General features: G+C 44.5%; 1 protein-coding gene across 1 annotated transcript; it reads left to right on the forward strand.

The window, feature by feature from the left end:
• The first annotated feature begins 11,342 nt into the window (after positions 1-11,342).
• Positions 11,343-24,677, forward strand: SIK1 (salt inducible kinase 1). The gene is made up of 13 exons (XM_071566151.1): positions 11,343-11,838; positions 12,551-12,667; positions 15,293-15,356; positions 15,562-15,723; positions 15,990-16,114; positions 16,224-16,347; positions 17,308-17,531; positions 17,773-17,922; positions 18,558-18,680; positions 18,933-19,158; positions 19,846-20,121; positions 20,659-20,890; positions 21,664-24,677. Exons 1-13 carry the CDS (start codon positions 11,686-11,688, stop codon positions 22,082-22,084), a joined length of 2,397 nt encoding a protein of 798 aa, XP_071422252.1. The 5' UTR covers positions 11,343-11,685; the 3' UTR covers positions 22,085-24,677.
• The last annotated feature ends 214 nt before the right edge of the window (positions 24,678-24,891 follow it).

The following is a 24,891-nucleotide window of genomic DNA, read 5'->3' on the forward strand; positions in this document are numbered from 1 at the left end:
GTACAGCAGCAAGATGATTTAGAGGGGATTGCTCCTCCAGACACAGGTGGGTGACTGCACCCACACATTATTGACACATAGCAGGTTTGAGAACAAGGCCCTGGATGAAAAGATCTGCTGGTGGTTCAGGGTCCTCCTTCCAGCTGGAGTAAGCCTGTCCTACTGAGACCAACGAGTTCTTGCGGCTTTTTGACTCATCTATTGGGAAAATAAATGCAGCAGAAATAGCACCCTCCTCACTCCTCATCACCCTCTGATGACAGCCAACAAATTTTTTCCTGTTTCTCTCTACTCAGGAGGCTGTGACACCCTTCAGTCGGCAGTGCCAGTCCAGTATCCCATGTTTCCTATCACTTCATTTCCATCATCTGAGGTCCAATGATAACATCCTTCAATCCACCTTCAGACATTCCCAGGTTTCCCTCAAATGCAGTCAGCAGAGAACACAAATCTCAGGCTCTTCAGGGGGATGAGCCACATAACTCCACTCTGCTTTCTTCTAATGCCAGGCAAACAATTTGCCATTAATAATGTGCCCAAGAGAAATTGCCTTTCAGTCTGTTGATGAGGCTGGATGCAAAGAATTCAGAAGGGAGTTTGTTATCACTGGAAATTCCTTAGTGAATGGCTTCAGTGACTGGCACTGGATCACCCAGTGAACTGTACTCTGTTCATGCCTTTACTATTCATCACTCACTGGCATTTTTTTTCTAGCACTAGCAAGCCTCCTGTTCATGAAAACAGAACAAAAGAAAACCAAACCCAAACCAAGCCAAAACAAAACAAAAGGGATTCTGAATAGCTTTCTATCTTATGAAGATGCAGTAATAGATGTTCTCACCACAGTCCCATCCTACTTGTGGTAATGAGTGTTGCTCCATCCTGTACTTTGTCCCAGCTACACCGCAAGCTTGTATTTATCCAATTCAATGCATGTTCTGTAAGACAGTTTATTCTCCTTCCCCAAAAGCATCATAAGTACCTTCCAGCACTAACAGAGGATGCACATATCCACTTTGATTTCAAAGGTGATAAACTTACTTTTTGTCTGAGGAAGATATTTATCAATATCACTAGTAGGTTAAAGCCTAAATCCCAGGTTAGACTGCATTTGATATTACAAACCACCAGAATAATTTCATGCTGTCAAAGGAATGAACATAAAAATATACTGGCTTTCTTATGTAGTATCTCTTATTAACAAATTAGTCTGTGGAGAGGTTTGGCTATCACATTAGTTTTTATTGGCACACAGTGAAGCAAAAAGATATATCTGGATGCCTTCCAGACATTACCACCATTTTTCTCAATCCCAAATCATTACCCCTGATGGAATATGCCCATCTGCAGCTGCAGAGCCATGCACATGTGTGTCCTCATACAGACCCACCAGAAGACGTTTTGCACTGCAGTCTAGTGCAAATCAATTCCTATTTTGTTTTTCTACACACTCTTCATCCTCCCATTACAAAAGATGGAATTTAAAGGTTTTAGCCCAAAAAAGCCCCAATAACATGAGTGACTTACCAAAGTAGGAACACGCTGGCTGGAGGAATCTACATCAGATTTCAACTCCTATGGAAGCATCTAAACAACATTTTCAGATGAGCTCAGTTCCTGACTTTCTCACCTTTGCTTGCAGTGGGAATTTCTGTGTAACTGGGTCTCTTCCTAATCTGATTCTCAATGTGTTATGCATCTAGCAGTGTTATTCTTTAAAATAAATACCTATAGAATATGATCTTACTATACTCAGATAATTATAATACCTTCTAATAAGGCGTCTCTTTAAACCAAGATACCAGTCTATCTTAACCACCACAGTGAGCAGCTACAGATCTTATTGCAAGAGTTTTCTCCTGGTATGTACTACAAGACTGGGGAACCATCTGCCAAACTGAAAAGCATAAATTAAGCAGGAAAAGAAAATCTATGTCACTGATCTTCTGAGAGGTGACTGCTATCGACAGAAAGGAAACAGTTTGAGCCAACTCAAAAATGATCAAGAGCATGCAACATGAAGAACTTGAAGATAACACGTCCTGCTGAATATGAGACAAAGCTGTGGGCTCTCTAGTTGTATCAGCTGTGTAACAAGGGGAGTAGTTATAGCTGAAGTACGAACATCTGGTTTCCTATTTCAGGAGTCACAATCAATCTGCTCCAGTAGCACAAACTGCTCACTCCACCCCAAACTTAAAGCTCCTGTGAAACCATCTGGCTTTGAGTTGCCTTGTCAGTATCCATCTTGTGAGAGATATTTTCAGGATGTCAATAAACAACTCCATCCAAAAACTTCTTCCATGTTCCTTGTCATCCATGATTGTATATATTTAGATCCCATATGCCCTGTACTTTGCTTCCCTGGAAACTCAGGGTTGGCTTGTGCCAAGAATTGCACATAAGAAATTTCCCTTGTGTTATTGTTCATAGGGTCTTGCTCAGTCCCAGGAATGAAGCATAACATGCATGTACACATTTGAAAATAGTCTCGGTGTCCCACTCACAAACTGCAAGCCAGCCCACCTCCCCCTCTGCTGCTCCACTGGGGTAATTTCATCAGTTGGGGCTTACTAAGCTGGAATTTCGCTAACCCTTTGTTCCTCTGAAATGTTATTTATTGTCCTCTGAAACATCACAGGCAGCATGCAGAACCAGCGTGTGAGGACGTATGACACATGATTCAATACCACGCAAAAATTCTGCTGAGCTTCTCACGTTCAGCACCAATAGGAACCTTTGTCTGGTGTGTGGCTGCAGAATGCCAGCTCCCTCCTGTGCAAAATGTGCTTGACCTTACTGGCAAACACCCACGTGCACATTCAAAACCCGTGCAGAACTCATTGCATTCATGGTCCAGAATGTGGCGTTTTGTTCTCTGCCCCTGCTCTGCCTGACTTGGGGTGAGTGCAACTGAAAATGTCAGAGATGCAGCCTCGATGTAACATAAGAGGAGGATTACAGTTTTCCTGACATCGGAGGGGTGTTACAACAATGCAGCTGACGTCGGAGGGGACAGATTACAGCACATCTGACAGCGTAGCAATTATAGGAAAGGTATTTGCAGGGATGGATGGAAAATGAATTGAATATGCTGTTTCAGAGGAGGACAATAAAGGTGTGTTGCAACAGTCCTTCCCCCGCTCTCTGGAAAGCCACATTTCTCACTTGTCCATTGGCACAAACAATCTGTGCTGTATGGCAGGAAATATCAGACGCAAATATCACAGTAATCTCTAAGGAAGGATACCTGTTTTCGTAACTTGGTCATTGCCTAAGGATCTCTCAGTGGTGGCTCAGACAATAGGTGGATATGTCAGGTTTTCCCTGTGGAATAACTGTACCACTGGCACCGTGCTGTAAATGCAACTTTTATTTTGTTTCTGTTTTCTTTCAGAGCAAGCAAAGTAGAGAAGGGGGAAGGGGAGGGGAGAAGTTCCTAGTTTTTTTGTATGCAGTAGACAAATGCCATTAAAAACCTCTTTGGAGAGCCCATGCATACCTCCTTTCCTGGCAGAGGTACAGGCAGGCACAAGCAGGTGAAGCAATTACTTGGGACACCGAGAAAGCGATTGCCTTTCCATTTCAAACTGCAGTGAGAGCACAGAGGATCTCAGACACTAATGCATGAATACAGAGGAAAGGTGAGGGGGCCCCTTATTCATTTTGTCCCTGGGGAATGATTTGTAGCTTTCTGCATGAATCATTCACAGGGGAGGGGAGTGGAGGCTGGAGCGAAGGGACATCGAAACTGCCATGCTCGGGTCACTGTTTCCAGCAAAGCCATCAACAAAGAACATACGTGTGCAATGAATTCCATTGTCTCAGGATGCTTCCTGTTGGGCACGTGTCCACGTCACCCACAGCTGCACCGCCGGGGCACCCCCACATCCTACGGCACTCCTGTAAAACACAATTGGACACTGGGGACAAGCAGTCCAAAAGGAACAAGGCTGAATTCCCTTCCTGTCCTCAGAAATTGTCCCTTCAGCCCAGCACGGGGACAGATATCCAGTCCCTAGTGAGGGCATCTGCACTGGCTGAAGTATAACTGGCAGGTCTTGCACAGCTGGGGACACCTCATGGCAAATGCAGCAGCTGTAAAGACAAGAGCAACAGCCTTCAGTTTCCTGGCCTGCCCATGAGAAGGTTCCCAAATTTGTTGAATAGGGGTTGGTTTTCCACCACTTCATCATGACAAAATTTCCCCAACCTTTTCATAGGGATCTCAAAGAGATGAGATCCCAGGGAAGACAAGGGAAAAGGGGCACAGGAGAATTTGGCCTTGAGTTTCAGCTAATTCATAGCTTGAATGTGGAGCTCCCACCACCAGCCCTTCCTCAGGATCATGGAGCCCTGGGGTTGTGATGGCACTAGACATGGACATGGACAATGGGGTGACTGAGTGTCTCAAGTCCTGTTTGACAGCTCAGGGCCCAAGCAGGGCAGCTCATCCCTAATCCTACACAGCCTGTCTGCAGCAGTGGGTTTCCTTCCCTCACCATTGCAAGGAGTTTCCAGCACTCCTTCCCTGTTGCTTGTTTTCATCGCACCCTGTCCATGGCCTCTTGAGTTTTGGACCCTTTCAATCTTCATCTCTGTCTGGGACCCTGGGAGGACCAATAGCTTCAGATTACAGCAGTGAGCAGGAAGGATGCTGGTGCAGACAAAGGAAAGGATAATTTCACAGGAATCAAATCCTCTGTCAAATGGATCACGGTCATGCTTCCCTGCCACCTCTGCCTTTATATCTGAAGTCTATTTAGCATTTATTTTTTACTTTGGAAGCTGCCAGCTTCTGACTGATCTTACAGTGCTAAACCTCCCTAATCCTGTGTGGCCTAAAAAATCCCCAAACAACAAAGCAACACATGAGCTACTACAGTGTGTAGGATGTTTCAGGAAACAGTGAGAAGTATTACACGATCTCAATAGAAACTGCTGGCACAGAGTGGCAAAGCTTGGGAGCACCAGAAAGCAGCTGACTCTGACCTGCCCCTCTGTCCACACTCCAGCTGGCAGTGTGGCGCTCACATTAAACTACAAGAATTAATCTTACAGAAAGTCCAGCCTGATGTGAAAAATCACATGTAAGAGCTACCTATTGTATAAACTGTACTAAACCCTGCATGTACACAGTTCTATTTATACCAGCTGTAAGACTAACATTAATCACTTAATTTTAGTGTGAAGGATGACCTGGCAGTTAAAGCACTTTGCCTGAGCTCAGGGCACAGAAATGTATTTCACAGCTCTGCCACAGACTTGCTGCATCACCACCATGGGCAAGACACCCCATCCTGTAGTCTTTATGCCCTCCCAGTAGTAAAGCAGGTACAGTAAATGGGGGAAATGACATGTTTTCCTCATCTGTTGTCCCTTTTGTCTGTAAAGATTAGAATCATAGAATCATAGAATCGATTGGATTGGAAAAGACCTTCGAGATCATCGAGTCCAACCCTTGGTCCAACTCTAGTCCATTTACCAGATCATGGCACTCAGTGCCACGTCCAATCTGCGTTTAAAAATCTCTAGCAATGGTGAATCCACCCCCTCTCTGGGCAGCCCATTCCAATGCCTGAGCACTCTCTCTGTAAAGAATTTTTTTCTGATATCCAACTTAAATTTCCCCTTTGTATGGTCTTGGTGTAAAAGTGCCATATCCAAGTTCAGTCTGTTGGCATCTGATCTCCAGATGCTTCTGTCCCAGGAAAGTGCCCACCTGGCTGATCCTGATGCCAACAGTAACAGTAGCTTAACATTGAGGAACTCAACCTCAGAATTCTTAGTCCTCTTTATTCAACACCTTTTGATAGAATACGTACTAACTGATGGCATATCTTGCCATGGATGTTTTAAAAGGTGTAAATAAAATTACTTTCAGTTAAATTTAAATGGGCACAGTTCGATTACAGGTGTGTTTTCACTTTTATTACCATCGCCACCTTTGGTCATTAAGCTTAAACAACTGGAAAAAACCCTAATTGAAAAGCCATTGTTCAGTGTTTGTTGTTTAGCTTCTGCATTTTGTTTACCCTGGACAATGGAAACAACCAGTCCCACTTCTCTTTTTTACATAATTTTTTTGTGTATTGGTTGCCAGTATTCAGTCAGATTCATGTGCCCCAGCACTATTAGAGTGACAAACATGGAAGGGAAATGATTACAATAAAACAGAGACACTCTCAAGGGCACAGACCACCTTGTTTGTTCAGTGTTTGTATTTCCCTTTATACAAACAAAGACAGTCAGAGCCTTGGTATTAACAGTAGATTTAGTAGCACATCATATTTAGGAAAGTAAAGAACTCAAACACACCTAGTGGTGACCCTTTAAAAGCTATTTCTTAGCCTGAGATAAGGAGGAATGCTGAAGAAAAGCTCTACATCCATATACTCTGCAAGACAAGCTCAATGTATTATGTCAGTGAAATGTCATTGCCTTATTAATTATGAAATGTCATAAACCTTAATGACAAAAGATCACTGTTGTGATCATAATTATGTAACTGCAATGCCATATTATGACCAAAGACATTCCAGTGGTCTGAAATATATTTCTGCATACCATTGTGGTGCCTCAGTAAGGACATACTAGCTAAAATTGCAGTGGCAGCCTGGATTTTTTCAATTCAAAGACACTTTGAAGTTGTATTAGAAACAGTCATGCACAATTTTTTCAAGATAATGTTTTTGTCTTTAAAATAAGCCTGCAAGTATTTTAGTTGGTTATCTCATCTTCTTTACTTCAAATGTCACTATATTTTTTGTAATGTAATGCCTCCCATTTTACTTTTTTTCAAAGCCAAAGCCTAACTTGGAGTGACCAAGGACAACTCTATTGATTTCAGCAAGGTTTTACTCCATTAAGATGTGTAGAATAGCCAAAAAAAATCTGATTTTCAAAATAATCACACTGGTATTTTCTGGGGAAAAGAACTACAGCTGTACAGTAAGTAGTGCCCCAGCAAATCTGTCATATCAAGCCAGGCTGACTTTGGCTGTGGAGGGTGAAATGGGTAGAATGGAATCATTGCTTCTTGGTTTGTTTTCTTTTTGCCAAGAAAGTTGCTACTATTATTATTAGTTTGTTTTGAAACTGATAGGAGAAAATGCTGAGTGAAATGACTAAAGATTGAATTGCTGGAAATATCTGCAAGATGAGTTCTGGAAGGCATCAGTCTCCATGTATATTCCCATACATAGATCATGCCAACCTTAGGGAGGGAGCACATTGCTGCTGCAATGGAAAAACTTAGCATTTGTGTCCTCCCAGCTTCTCCTTCCTCCTAGAGAAATCAAAGGAACATCCTTGTGGATATGCTTTGGAAAGTGTCCTTGCACTTGCCTTGCTTTTCTGCCCTGGTTACAGAATTACAAGCCAGCTCTGTAATTACACCACTCCCGACCATGGAATCATCCAAGGTGATTTCTGGTTCAGGATATCCAAAACACAAGAGGGCAGCAGAAGTGTTAAAGCAAAAATTGCAGAAGTCCAACCTTCCCAACAGAAGCACCTCTATGAAGTGATAAAACATGATTGTGTAAGAGGTTTGTGATGCCTTCACAGTGTTCATGGTGCAGGTGGTAGAAAAATGATGTGAATATGACAGTACCAAAATTGTGCAATGATTACTTCTGGCAGTGCTGCTGGAGCTTTTGTGACCCATATGAATGAAAATGGAAAAGAAATACCAAAAGTTTGCTGAGAGTAACAGATGCATGAGGTCTGTAACTCTCAGCAAATCATACAAGTGTTACAACTCTTCAAAATTATGTGCTCTCTCCTTCACTGCAGACACTAAATATATCCTAACCTTTGGAAGAGAGGTTACTTTAAATACCTTCCACAGGTAGCAACACTTACCAGTCCTTCTTGCCACTTCCATCTGCAGCAGTTAATTAAAATTAGGATGGTGAATTCTTCTGGTGAGGTCTTTACACTCTTGAGACAGTCCCATGGCACAAGCACCAAATCCAGTCCTCTTCTTCACATTTGGGAAAAAAAAATCTGAGTCCTTTAAAAAGAAAAAAAAATGTTGCACTCTTGGCTGGGGCTGTCTATCTTTGAGTGTTCTTTCTAAAAAGACTCTGTTTGCCATCCTAAAACACTTAATCAATTTCAAATGAAAGCAGCAACTATAATTAAAGGTAGGAAAATCCCACCACAGCAGAGGTACCATTATTAAGGTAATTTTTTCCTTTATAACTCCTGGGGCACTGTTCACATGCAGCTGCTACTGTATGTGCTGTTTGTGCGTCACCTTCTCCTCACGAGCTCCACAGAGAATATACTGTTAGCTTAATAATAACAATAATAACAAGTCAGCTTTTCATGTGAGTTATTCAAGGCTCTGTGTAAGCACTAATTGAGTGCTACAATAGCCCGGGCTGGCTGCGTGCTATTACCCCTTTTATAGCACATGCCATACAGTCCCATGACTTGGGTCACACCATGTAAGCAGCTCCCGTCCTTTAGCTCCTGACCACCAAAGCTGCATCCCTCTTCCAGTGCCATTCAAGCCCTGCAGACTGCCAGCCTGCCAGCTCCCAGAAAACAAGCATAGGGACAGCATGATATTTGTGTACAAAGAAATTTTGGGAGTTAATTTCAGGTGTTATTTCTTCACATTTCTAGGAGAAAGAACCTGCAGTGTAACTGCAGGCAAAAGGGTTGGCACCAACATTGCAGCTGGTAACACAAGCAACAGAGTTCATTATTTTTATATATATTTTCACATATATATATATATATAGGGAAGCAGAGGAAGTCCTGCTTGGTTTGCTAAAACATCCTAATGGATCTCTCTCAAGCGAGTTGATGATACACAGCTCGCGGATCATGTAATTTGCTTCATACAGAGCACCACATTTTCCTCATCTGCTCTTTAAATTTACAAAGCTGACAAAAAGCTCACTTTCCTCCCCTACTGTGTCCCTCCTGAGACATTTAGGAGTCATTCATGGACCTTAAGGAGATCAACTGGTGAAAACAGTTACAGAAACAGAAACAATAAGGGTTGGGAGGGACCTCTGGAAATCATTTAGTCTGACCCCTCTGTCAAGGCAGGGTCACCTGGAGCAGATGATACAGGAATGAGTCCAGGTGGGTTTGGAATGTCTCCAGAGAGGGAGACTTCACAACCCACCTGGGCAGCTGTTCCAGTGCTGACACCCTCAACGTGAAGAAGTTCTTCCTCATGTTGAGGTGGAACTTCTTGTGTTTTAATTTACAGCCATTGCTCCTTGTCCTGTCACTAGGAAACTCCAAAAAGTGCCTGGCATCATCCTCTGACACCCACCTAGGAGACATTTATATGCATTGATGAGATCCCATCTCAGCCTTCTCTTTGAAGAGAGTTTTAATGATTGCTTTGAAATCTTCAGTGTGAAGCAGAGCTATACCTCTTGCAGCCAAGGCATAACCTTATTTCAAGCACTCTTGCAAATCCATTATTTTTCGTTCCCTTGGATGGAAAAGGAGGGTCACTGCCCAGTGTGCCATGGGCTATGACAGTCAGGTGAGGGGCTTAGACTAAGAGGGACAGTTTTACCTCACTACTGACTACATTACCTGTCTGAAGAGAGCCTAGGCTGACTGTGAAAGAGAAGATAAAGCTGAATAACAGATGTGGCAGGCATCATTCAAGACTTATTTTTGAGACCAAACTGGAATTTGACTCCAGATGTGAAACATTTTTGTCACCTGCTGTAAGAAGTCTGAAGACCTACATGTTTGAACCCTATGCACCTGCTGCTTCACATCTGACCTTGAGAGGAGTCTCTTGGTCCCTTCCAGGATGCTGAGGTTCAGTGCCAAGCAACTTCCTTCAGCCTCAGTGTGCGAAAGGGAAACTTCCCAAGCCTCACTTCCATAATGGCACCCCACCTGTGTTCTGAATGTAGCAGTAAGCTGCAATAGTATCACAGGGCTGCATGGACACACACACACACACACACACACACACACACACACACACACATATATATATGTATATATATAGGACATGTACCTGTTGGAGGGAGCCCAGGGGAGGCCACCAAGATGGTTAGAGATGAAGCACCACTCCTACAAGGAAAGGCTAAGACAATTGGGATTGATCAGTCTGAAAAGGCTTCAGCGTGACCTAATTGTGACCTTCCAGTATTTGAAGGGAACCTGAAGAAAGATGGAGAGAGACTGTTTATTAAGGCATGTAGTGACTCTCTTCAACCTTAAAGAGAGTAGTTTTAGGTTAAATATTTGGAAGAAAATCTTCACTATGAGGATGGCAAGGCACTGGAACAGGCTGCCTAGAGAACTTACAGTTGCCCCATCCCCAGAAGTGTTCAGCGCCAGGTTGGGTGGGACTCTGAGCAACCTGGTCTAGTGGATGGTGTCCCTGCCCATGGCAGGGGTGTTGGAACTGGATGATCGTTATGGTTCCTTCCAACCCAAACTATTCTATGATTATATATATATATATATAGGCTCTTTATTATTACTTGTGTTGCTGTCTGTGCCCAGCTGGTGGACCCAGAGGGCTGCTCTCCCCATGCCGGGGTGGCCTCAGCCCTTGAGGGCAGGTCGGCAGCAGCCTCCCCTTCATCACGTCCTGAAAAACACGGGCAGAGAGATCGTCCTTGCACGGGGAAAGGCGGATCGGTGTCCAACCGCCGGAACTCGCGCGAAGGGTGGGCGTTCACACCTTCCTCCCTATGCCTTGGGATCAGGCAAAAATGTCCCCGCAGAGCTGCAGCCGCACTTTTCCTCCTGCCAGCGGGAATGCCCCTGACACACCGGGCTGGAGGTGCCTCTAGCTGGGGACAGCGGGGACCTGCAACGCCGGGAGGTCACCAGGGGGTCACCAGGGCCAGGTGCTGCCGCCGGGGCGCTGCGTCCCCCTCGTGAGCGGGGCCAATGCTGTGGTCGCAGCCGCGCTGCGGGGACGCCCCGTCGGGGGAAGCGGCCGCCGCGCGGTCTCCGGCGAGGAGCGACCCCGGCGGCAGGGAGGGACGGGATGGGGACGGACCGGGGTGGGCAGGAGACCCCGACGACCCCCTCCACATCCCTCCCTCCCTCCCTCCGCCCTGACGTCACCGCCCCCCCGGGTCTCCCGGGCGACGGCTCCATCAGCGCCCGCGTCAGCGCCGCCCGTTCCCTGGCAACGTCCCGGTGCCTTCGCTCCCCTTCAGCCCCGCGCCCGGGCGCGCGTCTCTCTGGAGTCAAAGTGACGTCAATCGGCCCGTCTCGGCTTTCGGCGGTGGGCGGGGGGAAGGAGGCGGGCAGCGAGGAAGGGAAGGCGGGGTGTGCGTGGATGGAGGTGGAGGCCGGCAAAGGGCGGGGGGCCGGGACATCCCGCGTGGTCCCGCCTGCCCCCCCGGTGCGCGCACACACCCTCACTCACTCACTCACTCTCTCACTCACACACTCAAACACACACCCGCACACCCTGCGCGCACACAGCGCACCGCACCGCCAGGTACGGCCGCTCCCACGGGCGGAGCGGTGCCGGCGCTATCGCGGCGGCTCGGACGGGGCGGCCGCGGCTCCCGCTGCGCATCCCCGGGCGGGGAGAGCCGTCGTAGCGGGGCTGAGCGGGGCGAGCCCAGCGCCGCGCTCCGTGCAGGTGCGAGCGGCCGGGGCAGAGCGGATGGTCCCGTCCTAAAGGCGCGGCGAGCGCTGCCCGCGCCCCCCGTATAAGCCATGGTGATCATGTCGGAGTACGGCTCGGCGCCCGCGGCCCCGCACGGCCAGCAGCGGCCTCTGCGAGTCGGCTTCTACGACATCGAGAGGACCCTGGGGAAGGGCAACTTCGCCGTGGTCAAGCTGGCCCGGCACAGGGTGACCAAGACGCAGGTGGGTCCCCGGGGATGGCGCGGCGGCTCCGCGGACCCGCGGGGGATGCGGATGCTCCTCGGAGCTTCAAGTTTTCCCGCTGTGTGTTCAGCAGAGCTCGTGTAAAATTAAAGCAAGAATTTATGTTAAACAAAAAAAAAACCCCGAACCACCTAATTTCTGAGTGTTGCGGCAGCTTCACTGAATTGCGCTCAGTTTGCTAAAAAGCCCAACAAATGAAGGGTCTTTTGCGGATTTTTTAGGGATTCGGTTTTTTTTCATTCAAGAACAAAGAACTTGGGGTGTTACTGGCGGAGATAATTTATTAATGGGGCATGCAGCCGTATTTTCTAGTGCATGTCAAAACCATATCGGTCACTACAGTAGGAAATAGTCTGTTACAGGAATCTGTTTTTCACTGGCATGGGACGGATTAAAAGATTTGCAGAATCCTGTCCAGTGCTAATTTCTGCAGTTCTGTTCACTACCTTATGTGTAATCCTTTGACGTAAAAAAGAAAAACGAAAATGTTCTGTGTCGGGAATTCTGTGCAGTTCAGAAAAACAGAATCAGCTTTGTTAAGTCTGTACTCTCAAAGCCACTTTAAAAGCTACTTTACTTGGATTTTGTGAGTCGTGTGTCTGTGCAGAGGGTGTCTATTTTTATGGTATGTGAACAGTGAAAGTACCGATTTTGTAATACCTGGGGTTTTATTATTTTTTTTAATCTGCAGGTTGCAATAAAAATAATAGACAAAACAAGGTTAGACCCGAGCAATCTGGAGAAGATTTATAGAGAAGTTCAGATAATGAAGCTTTTGAATCATCCCCACATTATCAAGCTATATCAGGTAAGAGTTCAGCTTTGGAGTACAGTACACAGATGAGTTATACTTGTGCTCTTCTATTGCACGTGATTTTACATCTATTATTTGCAGAGAGAATGCATATTGAAATATTTTTTGAAAATCTTTAGAAATAAACTGGCAATTTTAAAGGTAATTCTTCATTCTTTTAACAAGTTTCTGGTACCTTAGATAGCTTTTTGACAAAATGCACTGTAAAATTTACAATTAAACCCAGGCTGATGTTTGTTTCAGATTGAAGAGTAGTTTATCTGAACTTCTATGATTAACTTGCCTTTCCTATGTCATCTACTTTTCCAGTTTAGAGGACTGGAACTTCTTAGGTGCTTTTGAGAAGAGGAAGACTTAAAACTTGTGTAGAGTTGGAGAGAAGGAAGCACAAAAGTTGAATTTGCCTTTAGCGGAAGGGATTTAAAATCAGCAACAATTAAACCTAATTAAACTAAGTAGCAAATCTAAGTGGAAATGTAATACAAGAATTAAATTAGTAAAAAAATTAAAAGGTGGTAAATGTTGGTATCTTTGAATATATAAAAAATTGATCTGTTTGGTTATTCTGTTCCAGTTTGTGTAGTTTTGAAAGTGAAATTTAAATATCTTTCCCCTCCTAGAATTCCCCAACATTAATTTTGTCGCAGGTCTGTTCAGTTTCTGCACTGATGGGTAGTTTTCACTGTAGGAACAAATTACTGTGTTGTGCAGAAAACAGGATCACATTTGTCTAGTGAGCAAGGACTGCTTTGCAAATTCTAAATATTCGATCTAATTAGCCTTCGGTGTAAGTTCCTCTTAATCATCTTAAATAATGCCATGTGGATTTAAGAAGATGACTGAACAGTTTGGGTTGGAAGGGACCTTTAAAGGTCATCTAGTCCAAGCCCCTGCTGTGAGCAGGGATGAGATATCACTCTATTTGGACTTATCTGGAAGGGCAGGGGGGAGAGAGGGGCAGAAAGATGAAGCAGCAGGTTTGAAAGTCCCGTGTGGAGTAGTAAACACTGTTACCAGCTGTGATCTTACCCTTGGGTTTGTTAGCTTAGAAAGAAATTATTAAAAAAAAAGTTTAATTAATGTGTAAGGCTGGAGAGCCAGTAAGGCAGGTGCTTAGGCAAGGCATTATTTTTAAAGACCTTGACACGCATGAAGTGTTTGTATTTATAGTATTAACCATCATAACAAAAATGATTCTGTGTTAACAGCTGACGTCATGGCTGCCCATGGGGCTGCACAGGACGTACAGAAACACTCTAACAGTTTGGTTGATTTCATTTCAGTGGAATGATGTGGGGGAAAAGACTATTTCGAAGCTTTTAGAAAAGCAGGTTAAATTCCATGTAGTTGAACCACTTCACTTGATGGAGCAAATGACGTTGGTAGTGGACCATAATTTCTTTTCAGTGAAGTTTTCTTTTCTTTGTTGTTGTAACTGATGCCTTACCTGTTTGGTGGAGGTTGAGAAGCAGGGATGGAATTAGATGACATACCAATGTAGGGTGTGTGTTCTTGTATTATTTCATCATTGTTTTAGTTTCAGCACCGCGTCTTAATTTCATCCAGCTGGCAATTTTCCCAGAACACTTTCCTTCAGTTTTTTAAACTGGGAACTTCTCTTCCTTTGCGCCCTGTTTATTTATTTTCATTAGTGTCTGTGTGTACTTGTAGTGAGGAGAGGGCAAGAGTCTTTAAAAAAGGTTACATGTTAGGAGCCTGGAAATTACAACCTTTGAAGTAGTATTGACACTTTTTTTGATTGTTAACCTGTTGTGAGCTTCCTGCCTCAAAAACACAAAGTGATTTTCTCCTTAAGAGGGAAATGTTTCCACGGAAATGTTGTATTTTAAAATCTGAAATGCAGAGTTTGAAAGGTGTGCAGTGGTAACTGAAGATGAACTTGGAAATGCTCAGCATTTCTCATTCATCGTTTGGGTTTGAGTTCTTTCCTTCTTCCTCCAAAGGAAAAAATTGTGAAATATCAAAGCAAGTTGGTACTAGATTGATAGGTGAACTCTGGCTGATATATTGACAGTAGCTGATGTGCATCAAGCACTACTGTTAACACAAACAACAGCCTGTTGTCACTTGCACAGGAGGCTGGCCATGTCCCAGCCAACTCCAAACAGGAGTGGGGCATTTGAAATTACTTCTTGATTTGTCCAAGTTGCAGCTCTTTCTGCTGACCTGAGCCCCCTCTGGCCTTGAAACAAAGACGACTTTAGATAAACTTTAAACCTCTTTGCATGTTCGAAATATATCAAATGAATTGCAAAACTATATGTGCATATTTTAGCAAAAGAAGGGTTCAGGGAAGCGTGTGAAATTATCGAAATGATCATCTGTTATTGTATGGAGATTAGGTGGTGTGCTAATGGTGAGAAGAACAATGGCCTGGGAAGCCATTGTATAGTGAAGGCACGTAAGGATTGATTTGTTATCTTTTTCATTACCAGTTTGCTTGGAGAGAACACTGTGGTGCAAAATTAGATGCCTTTACTGCCAGCTGCTGCAGCAAATAAAAAATTGAACTGATATGTTTGAGAATACATTTAGAAAAATGAACAAAATTACAGACCTATTCTGTTTTTTAAATCATGTCCTCTTGTGTCTTCACAGGTTATGGAGACAAAGGATATGCTGTACATTGTTACTGAGTTTGCAAAGAATGGAGAAATGTTTGGTAAGTCCTCACTACTGTATCTAGCTGTTCTGTAGATTTAGAAATACTGGCTTTATTGTTGTCATTCCTGAGTTACAGAAATATTCTGATTGAAAATTCAGGGTCGGCATTGTCAGCTGTCAAACAGCAAGCGCAGCACCTGCAGGATTATGAAAAATTTCCTCCAGGTGTTTCTAAATCCTGTGCCTCTGATTTTATCTTGCAGATCATCTGACCTCCAATGGGCACTTGAGTGAAAGTGAAGCACGGAAGAAGTTCTGGCAGATTCTTTCAGCAGTGGAATATTGTCACAGCCACCACATAGTGCACAGGGATCTCAAAACAGAGAACCTTCTGCTAGATGCTAACATGAATATCAAGTTAGCAGGTAATGAAAAATATGAGGTTACTCTATAAACAACACTAGGCATGTAGCCAATTTTAGTCTCCCCAGGATGATCCTACAAATCTAACTGAAAATAGAACAAAGATTACAAGTGTTTCTCAGAACATATTTTCCAAACAGAAGAAGATAAATGAATAGGCAGAGAACAAAACAACACATCTGCTTCTTTCTCTCCATATTCTGCTACTTCTGAAATATTAGTATGTGGTTGAGTGTTGTCTTACCCCAGACTTTTACCTTTGTTTCAGACTTTGGCTTTGGAAACTTCTACAAGTCAGGAGAGCCCCTCTCCACTTGGTGTGGAAGCCCACCCTATGCAGCTCCAGAAGTTTTTGAAGGCAAAGAATATGAAGGACCTCACCTTGATATATGGGTGAGTTTGCTATTTATCAGAAATTGCATTTCATGCTGTGTGTGGGTCTGTGGGCTCTCAAAATCTGTGTTTTTCCTGGAGTCACTCATATGCTGTTTTCTGTTGACAGAGCCTTGGGGTGGTACTGTATGTCCTTGTCTGCGGTTCTCTGCCTTTTGATGGACCCAATTTACCAACTCTGAGGCAAAGAGTGCTGGAGGGGCGGTTCCGCATCCCGTACTTCATGTCCGAAGGTGCTTTTTTTCAGATCCTTAATGCTAAAACAGGTCCTGCAAATAAAAGAATAGCTGTCCTGTTTGCAGCTGGGAATGACTTTATGTATCTAGTAATTTCTGTAGGGCAGCACTTAGAGGTGAGGGGCTGGTTGCATACGGTTTTGTTTCTGGGATGTACTTTATGGTGCATCTCAAAGGCTGTCATTTCCTTTCTTGGAGTATCCCTATGGATTACAAAAATACTTGACATCCTAGCTGAAGAAATACTCACTCACAAAAGAGAGAAAACAGGATTTTAATGAGGTTAGCCTGCAATGCTGAGATGGGTGTAGTTCTCCTAAGATATTTTAACTATGCAGAAGGGGTGTTTTCCAGTGTGGCTGTGCTGCCAAGGAGAGCAGAAACAGTGGGACTTAGCACTGTTTCTTGAGCACTCCCAACAGTCTGATGGGAAAAAGGAACTGAAGGGTATTATCCCCTCTCTGATTTGGGTTCAAAAACAAGTGAACACAAGTCTTCATGTGGAAATTATCTTTTGAAGTCTGACCTTTACCACTTATAGCCATGAGCAGCTTTGATTTCCTGGTTATAAACAAATAAGCAGTATATATGGATCAGGAAGTTGTGTGTGATGGGGTTCTGTACTACCTTCTCATCTATTTTCTGTTAATGTAACAAAATTAAACCTGCATCTTCTCAAAACCAGGTCTTGTACAAGGTGCAAGACCATCTGAAACCTGCCAATACCCAGTACAGCTTCATTTCCTGTAGTGATGTGGTGCTTTTGTGATATATATGAGGACACCTCTTGTGCTGTTTGGAATTATCTGATGATCAGATCAGGCATCAGCTGCTCAGAAACCTTTAATTCCTGTTTTCATAGACATCACACACTGTTACTGGGAAGGGTTCTTCGCAGTGACCTGGGGCTGGGCTGTTATTTTACGCCTTGCTCATGAGTTTGTCTTTGTCATCCAGACTGTGAAACACTAATCCGACGGATGTTGGTTGTGGACCCAACCAAGCGGATAACCATTTCCCAGATAAAGCAGCACAAGTGGATGCAAGCTGACCCATCCCTTCAGCAGCAGCAGTCTTTGTCCTTCTCCATGCAAAACTACAACTCCAACCTGGGTGACTACAACGAGCAGGTCCTTGGGATCATGCAAACACTTGGCATCGACAGGCAGAGGACCGTGGAGGTGAGAAGTGCTTGCCCTGTAGATACATGTACTGTGACTACTGGAATTCCAGTGGTGCAGTCATATGTGTGTCATTCAGTGACTGGCCTTGATCTAGTATCACAGCATAGTTAAATCTTTACTGCCCTTCTGGATTTTTGCTCATTTTTTGAGTGTACTGTTACAAGACCTTAGTGATGAGTTTTGGCTGGTTATATCCTGAGTTACCCATAACTCAAAGGCTCCTTCCAATGTCTTCCAGTCTCTGCAAAACAGCAGCTACAACCATTTTGCCGCAATTTATTACCTGCTCTTGGAGCGCCTCAAGGAGTATCGGAGCAGCCAGTTGTCCAGTCGTCCGGCAACTGGCCGTCAGCAACGGCCGAGGAGCTCCGAGATCAGCAACACTGAGGTGAGGAAAGGCACTACTTACTGGGAAGATCTTTTGGATCTGTTTATTTCTGCTGCTTGCTGTGGGAAAATACAAGATTGTAACTGCCAGGCTCCGAAGACCAATTCTGACACTGGTGCCCTCAGATAGGACACAGCCCGCTGTTCTTCAGCAGGAGGCTGATTGAATACTAATGGCCTGTTACCTAAGATGCAACTGTGGGTCATGGTCCAAAGAATAGTCTGCCTTCAGTGCAGGTCAGTAATGAGCCAGAAGACTAGACCTCATTTTTTGTCCTTTTGGGCATGGCTCAGTTACACTTCTTTGTTACATACCCTGTAGGATCCTTAGAAGTCCTCCGTGAGTCAGTTTGTGTGTTTTTCTTACATTCTTTTTCTTTTCCTCACTCACACCGCCTCTAAAGTGTGGTCTGGGTGCCTTTTCAAATTGCATTTCCAGTTAAATTGCCTAACTTAGCAGAAGGAGTTCTGTGTTTGTGTTGGCATTGATGGATTAGCTTTGTAGATTTTCATAGAAAGTACGAAAAAAAAGCTTGCAGGGAAGGTGGCTCTGAAATTCTTCAAGGCCCTAGGGTCTGAAAAGTCACGTGGAACTGCAGTGTATGTGATGGCTTCTCTGTGTCACTCTTTCTCCAGATGCCTCAGGACAGTCTCTCTAACGAAACCCTGCGATCATCTCTGCTTTACCAGCAACCTCAGAGCCTGATTCAGCCATCCTTGCAGTCAGAAATGGACTGTGACATAAGCAATCCATTACAGGTTGGTGTTCTCAGCTAAACTGTGTGTTACTTTTTTTTTCTTTTTTCATTGTTCTGCTAATCCAAAACAATGAGAGTTGTGGCTGTTGTTCTCTCCCTCCAATCTTTCGTTTGGCATTTGGGCATGGTGTCCCTGTAGCCTCTCAAACAATACTCCTGGAGTGAAGGCATGCCACAGGATTGTGGAGGGTATTAAAAGGTAGTGCAGAAATAAGCAAACCCCTCTAAGTCTGTGATCTGACATGTTTTTCAGCCTATGTTCTTCCCTGTGGATACCAACTTCAACGGGCTTTTCCGGAACCGCTCCATCTCCCCCAACAGCCTGCTGGAGACCACCATTAGTGAAGAAGTAAGGCAAGAGAAGGAGCTGGAGGATGAAATTAAGGCATATGACCACCCCATTCGCATCCCTAGCAACACCAGCAGGAGGCACACACTGGCTGAAGTGACCACCCATTTCTACCAGCATGCCCCTCCATGTAAGTAAGTCTGTGAGAGAGGGAGGGTATTCACAGGTAGAGCAAGGAAACAGAGGAGTGCAATAGAGGCCAAACACCCAGGGAGTATGTGATGATTTTACCTTGTATGGGGTAGGAAAGCCCAGAAAAGAGGTCTGCACTCTGCCCTCCCAAATTCTGTCTTCCTACACATAAGCATGGCCCTTAATGAAGAGAAGCTGTGCTGTTGTCTTTCATCTAGATAACTTCAGCAGGGAGCATTCTCACCAGCAGGACATAAACCTTGTCTGCTTGCTCCTGCTGTTGTACCAGAGGAGGAAGGAGTACCCAAATTTAACAAAAAACTCATCACTAACTGTATTTGATACATATCCATACCCTGTGAACCAACCAAACAAGCACAACTGTTCACAAGACAATAATCCTGGTTGTGCTAAACAAACACTGTTTGCCTGATCCAGCATAGCCTGGTGAGGCTGGGGTTGCTGACAGAGCCCTGCCAGCTGGACGGGAGCCCAAACTGAGGTTATTTGTTGATGACCCCTTGCTGGAGTCAAGCCCTACAACAACACGAGTTGCTCGACACCTCTCTAGCTCACAGCTGCTTATTAGTGCCAGTGTAGGTGGGCAGAAGGCTCTGATGTCATGTTTGTTCCTTCCTGTACTCATCTTGGGAATGCTCTTTCTCTCCTTCCTTCCCCACTGTAGGTATAGTCATTTCCTCTTCTGCCAGCCCCACAGAGGCAACTAGTTCAGACAGCTGCCTTACTTCATCTTCAAATGACAGCTCAGTGGCCCTGAGCAGCTGTTTGGCAGGTCAAGTAATGACGGGGAGCCCGGCCACAGTGAGGATGACGTCACCCTTCCTAACTTCCCAGTCCGACGCTCCGGTGTTACAAGCCCAGGGCTGCATGGGAGGTGCTTCTCTCCTGCCTGTCAGCTTCCAAGAAGGAAGGCGAGCATCTGATACCTCATTAACTCAAGGTAATGCCTTCCTTGTTTCATTGCTAGGGAATTGCACCCTTCCAACAGCCACTAGGAAAGGACAGGATGCAGGGATACTTGCTTGGCCATGTTAGTGTTCAGTGAGGCCGGACATTCTGCCTCTTGTATTCACAGTCCTTGAGGGAGGGTTGGGTGCCCTGAGGAAGGTGCCTAGAGGAAAGGTTCTCAGATGCTGATTCAGTCTGCCCATGAAGATATTTCTGCTGCCATGAGTGGAATGGCAGGCTCCACCTTCCTCCTGAAATACAGACTGCAAAACGTTATGATTTTGTCAGGTCTCTCCTTTGCTCTGTGTGTCCATCTGAACCAGAGTGCAGCTTTCCCAACCCCTGTTCTGTTACCTGGATCCTGCCTGACCTTCAGGCAGAGGGGTGAACGTGAACTGAAGAGTTGTGGTCCCTTCTAGCCCAGTTCTCACACACAAAAAGGCAGCTTCCCAGAAAGGCTGATGTGTAAAGTGTGCTCCTAGGCAAATATTGAGGATTAAAGTGCATTTCTTTTCCTCGTGTCCCACAGGCTTGAAGGCTTTTAGGCAGCAGCTGCGGAAGAACGCTCGAGCCAAGGGGTTTCTCGGCTTGAATAAAATCAAAGGCTTTGCTCGGCAGGTGTGTCAGTCCTCCTCATCTCGGGCAGCAAGGAGTGGCATGAGCCCTTTCCAACACACACAGCCCAACGCCTGCATGTACAGCAGCAGCGGGAACAGCAGAGAGGGGAGAAGCCTCCTGGAGGAGGTGCTGCAGCAGCAGAGGTGAGGGAGGAGCTTTGCTGTTTTCATCGGATTTGCTTTGGTTTGGGGTAAGCAAGGAGGAGTAAACACAGCCAGAGAGGTTGGGGGTTTGGTCACTGGCAATTCCTGTCCTCCACCTTTGCTGTGTGGCAGCAGGTAAACTGCTTGGCTTCCTTTGTGGCTTCCTGCCCTGACTGCGTAACACAGGACGTGCAATTGCACTTAAAAATCTCGACATCCAAATATTTGGAGGTTGCTGGATTCAGAAGCAATTTGGTAGTGTGGAGGGAAAGCATTACCTCTCCCCATGGCAAGCTGTGTTTTTCTTTGTTAGTTTTGGGAATGATTTCTTTCCTTCTCTGCCTCCTCCTGTAATTTTCTCATGGCAAGGAAGTGAGACCTTGTAATTTGGAAAAGCTACAGCCCACAAAGGAGGCACAGTTCCAGTGGCCTCAAATGTCATGTGTGGTGGCACCTTTTTATTCCCATAGAAGCAAGATGGAAAATTCAGCTTCCGGTTTATCTGCACACGTTGTCTCTAGAACATCTATTATTAGCTGGCCAACTTTCTGGTGATAGTTGCCCTCTCCAGCAAGAGGGAAAGCCAAGCGAAAACAGGTTGGCCTGGCATGGGCAGCTTGCTCTGATTGTACTGGCTGGGTAAGGAGAGGTTTGATAGAAGGAAACAAAGGGAAAAGTTATGGTCAGGGTTAGGGGCAAGAAAGGAAGAAGAAAAGCATTAAACCATCTTAGCAATGCAAATTAACCTCTTCCACTCTTGGATTTCTTTTCAGAATGCTCCAGTTTCAGCATCACCAACTACTGCAGACAGCCTGTCCCCAGTCTTCTCAGCCATCTGCAACAAACAGCATCCCCTCCTCTGAGAACCCAGGTACCTGCAAAGCATCCAACTCTATCCTGCTGTCAGAGCTGCAAAGAGAGAACTCCTTTGAGCTGGCCTTTGCTGGCAGCAGCCAGCTGCTCCAACCTCATTTCTTCGGTGTCAGTGTCTCCCCGGTGTCCTCGGCCGCTCACCTTTTGGACACACACCTGTACATCAGCAGCAACATCTCCCCGGTCGGCACCACCTTCTCCCAGCAGCAGAGTTTCTCGGCACAGTCTCCGAGCTATGACACCGTCACTCTGCAGCACGGGGATTGTGAGATGGAGGACCTGACTTCCAGCCAGCTTGGGAAGTTTGTCCTGGTCAAATGAGAGCCCAGGCTGCTCTTGTTGGGAAGAACTTTTCACCACTGTTCCATGGCTGGCTGGCGGCGTGTGGACGAGTGACTCTCAGAAGCAATAAATTTTGAAGTATGTGAAGCGGCTGTCTGGCTCAGAAAGCTGGCAACTTTATAGAACTGAAACAAGCAATATGTATGTCCTTTTTGCTTCTACTATTCTTGCACTGAACAAATACGAGTAGGAACTGATTTTTTTAAAGGAAAAATAATGATGGGGAAGATGGGTGGGGCATTTGTGGGGTCAGGGAGGGATGTGGTTGGGGAAGAACTCTTCGGTACTGTACTCAAGTCAGACCAATACAGCTCTGCTGTTATGCAAGATTAGCAGCTGTCAGTAGTGGTGACACAGCAGGGAGAGGCTTTTCAAAGAAGGGACCAGAGCCTCCCTTTCTCACAATATTCATTTATAGGTTTGTGAAGATGATTACCTCTTTTGAAAAGAAAATAAACAGAAAACCAGTGGCGTGCAGCATTATGCATTCATAGGGGACAAAAATGGAAGCATTGCCATTTGTTGTTTTTTCTTTCCCTCCTGTTAACACTCATTTTATTTAAAGGAACCAACATCCCCATTCCACACCTCCCAGATACATACACTTTAAATGAAAACTGTGAACTTCTTGCTTGATGTATCAGCTGGAAAAGCTTAACATGCCCTTCTAATTAGTGCAGAAGCAGTAACTATTGAAAATGTATCCCTTGATATCAGCATCCAAATTGCATAATGTCTGGTCTTTTGCAGGGATGTTTGTTTAGGAGTGGTGTGTGTCTACAGAAACACACGTGCACACATGCATGCATTTTGTTGGTCTGGATAATCTTTAGGAATCTTTTTATAAACTCTGAGTTTATTCATATTCTTGCAGAGGCACTGAGGAGGGAAGCAGCAGAACTGGTGGGGTGATGGGAAGGGTTTTCTTTTTAAAAAGCCCTCCTGAATGTTGCCTACAAAGTTGCCTGAGGGGTATTTCCTAGTGCTGCACATTGTTATTTCCGCTGCTAATTACGTTTTTATGCATTTCATTATCAGGGTCCAAACAGAACTGACTCTTGGGGAAATGTGCAATATTGAGGTTATAATTATATATTGACAAAGATAAAAGGAATAGGCTAGAACAGAATTTTACTCTAATGGAGTACAGCTTTTTCTGAACAAAACTGTATTAAAAAGTGAGTAAAACAGCACAATCTTTGGGTGTTTGTTTTTGGTTGGTTTGGTTTTGGCATATTAGCAAAATGAGGTTTTGGATTAGATAGGTGTTTTTTCATATGGTTTTTAATGCTGTATATGTATATAAATAGGAAGCAGAAAACTATATAACACTAGTTATTTTTTATATTTTGTAATATGCTTATGTTGTGTTTCTGGTATAAACCCCAACTCCCTTTCCAAGGCAGACCATGACTTCTGTTGGTGTCAATAGAAGTTCTGCTTGGGTATAAAAAGGGGAAAGCAGGCTGTGCTCCTACAGAAATGAGTCAGGGAGTGCATGCAAACTTTGGAAGCAGGTGAGCAGACAGTGAGCCAGCTTGGCTGGAAGCTGCCATCTGAATGTCAGAAAATCACTGCATTCTGTCTAAATGCTTAAAGGACCCATCTCCCGAGTGTGACACAGGGTGCCTTCAAGTTACTTTGGCTTCATGCAACCTGCAGTATTACACATTTGCAAATAATATAGAGACCTTTTTTGTTTGTTTTATTGTTCTGTTTTGTTTGTTTGTTTGTTTCAAAAGAAAAAAGCCAAAGATTGACCAGGTTAATTGGTGGGAGTAGGAAGGGTTGAAGGTGTTGTGTGGCTCTGTCTGTGGCTCTCCATAAACGACCTCTTGATCTGTGTGTTGCATCTGTGTGTCTGTATTGGTGCATCTCCAGCTTGCCACTGCTGCTCCATGGTCTGGAAGCTTCAAAGTGAGAGAAAACTGCTGGAGTTGAACTTGGAGTTAGTGAGTGGTGCCTTGCAGCAGAGAAAACACCAAAGTCTCATATTCATTAGTAGTGTGGGTTTAAAACAAACAACCAATTTCCCCACACAAAAAAACCCCAACCCAAAAAAGAGATTGCATGGGGATAGCTGGAGAGGAGGGCAAGAAGAAACCAGCTCTGCACAAAGCAGCAACTTTGCCTTCAGTTTTGTAAGGGGTAGCACACTGAAACCACAGAAGTTCCTCTTCAATACGTGTTTTGTTTAATGCCATGGATCTAAAGGCCACAGATTCTTTTGTTTCCTGTCCTGAGCAATGACAAGCACTTTACTTTCATAGTATTTTTTTTCTTTTCCAATTGCTGTAGAACCTCTTTGGAATTATTGCTGGAGGAGAAAGAGGTCATTTTAAAAGTCTAGGTTTTTTTGTAGATATCTCAACAGTGCTGTTCTGCAGACTGCAATGCAATAGGGTATTTAAAGACACTACGTGATTGGTTTAATTGAGATGTATAGTTTATTTTTTATCATGACTGAGCAATCATTTTATTTCTTATGTTAAAATGAGAGGTGTACACCAAAATGATTAGTTGATGTGTTTTATTTAATATTTAAATAATAAAAAAATGTTTTAAAACTGTTGTCCTGCATATAATTCTGTGGAGTGATGCACATCTAACTCGCATAGTTAAGACTGATTTTAAAGCTGAACTTCATGGGATGTTCGTGACACTTTCTATTACATCCTAAATGAGGAGGAATGGCGGAATCACAAATCTGATAATGGGATATTGAGCCTTTTGCTGGTAGGCAATCTGTCTGAATCTACCCCAAGGCTGTGGTAATCGGGTTATAA

Source organism: Pithys albifrons, chromosome 1 (assembly GCF_047495875.1).
Source record: "Pithys albifrons albifrons isolate INPA30051 chromosome 1, PitAlb_v1, whole genome shotgun sequence".
NCBI lineage: Eukaryota > Metazoa > Chordata > Aves > Passeriformes > Thamnophilidae > Pithys > Pithys albifrons.

Bases quoted from the DNA above. Each gene is read 5' to 3' on its own strand.
- SIK1 (XM_071566151.1), top strand. From the start codon at position 11,686: ATGGTGATCATGTCGGAGTACGGCTCGGCGCCCGCGGCCCCGCACGGC. The intron at 15,357-15,561 runs GTAAGTCCTCAC...TTTATCTTGCAG, and splicing joins AAAGAATGGAGAAATGTTTG to ATCATCTGACCTCCAATGGG. The intron at 17,923-18,557 runs GTGAGGAAAGGC...CTCTTTCTCCAG, and splicing joins CCGAGATCAGCAACACTGAG to ATGCCTCAGGACAGTCTCTC.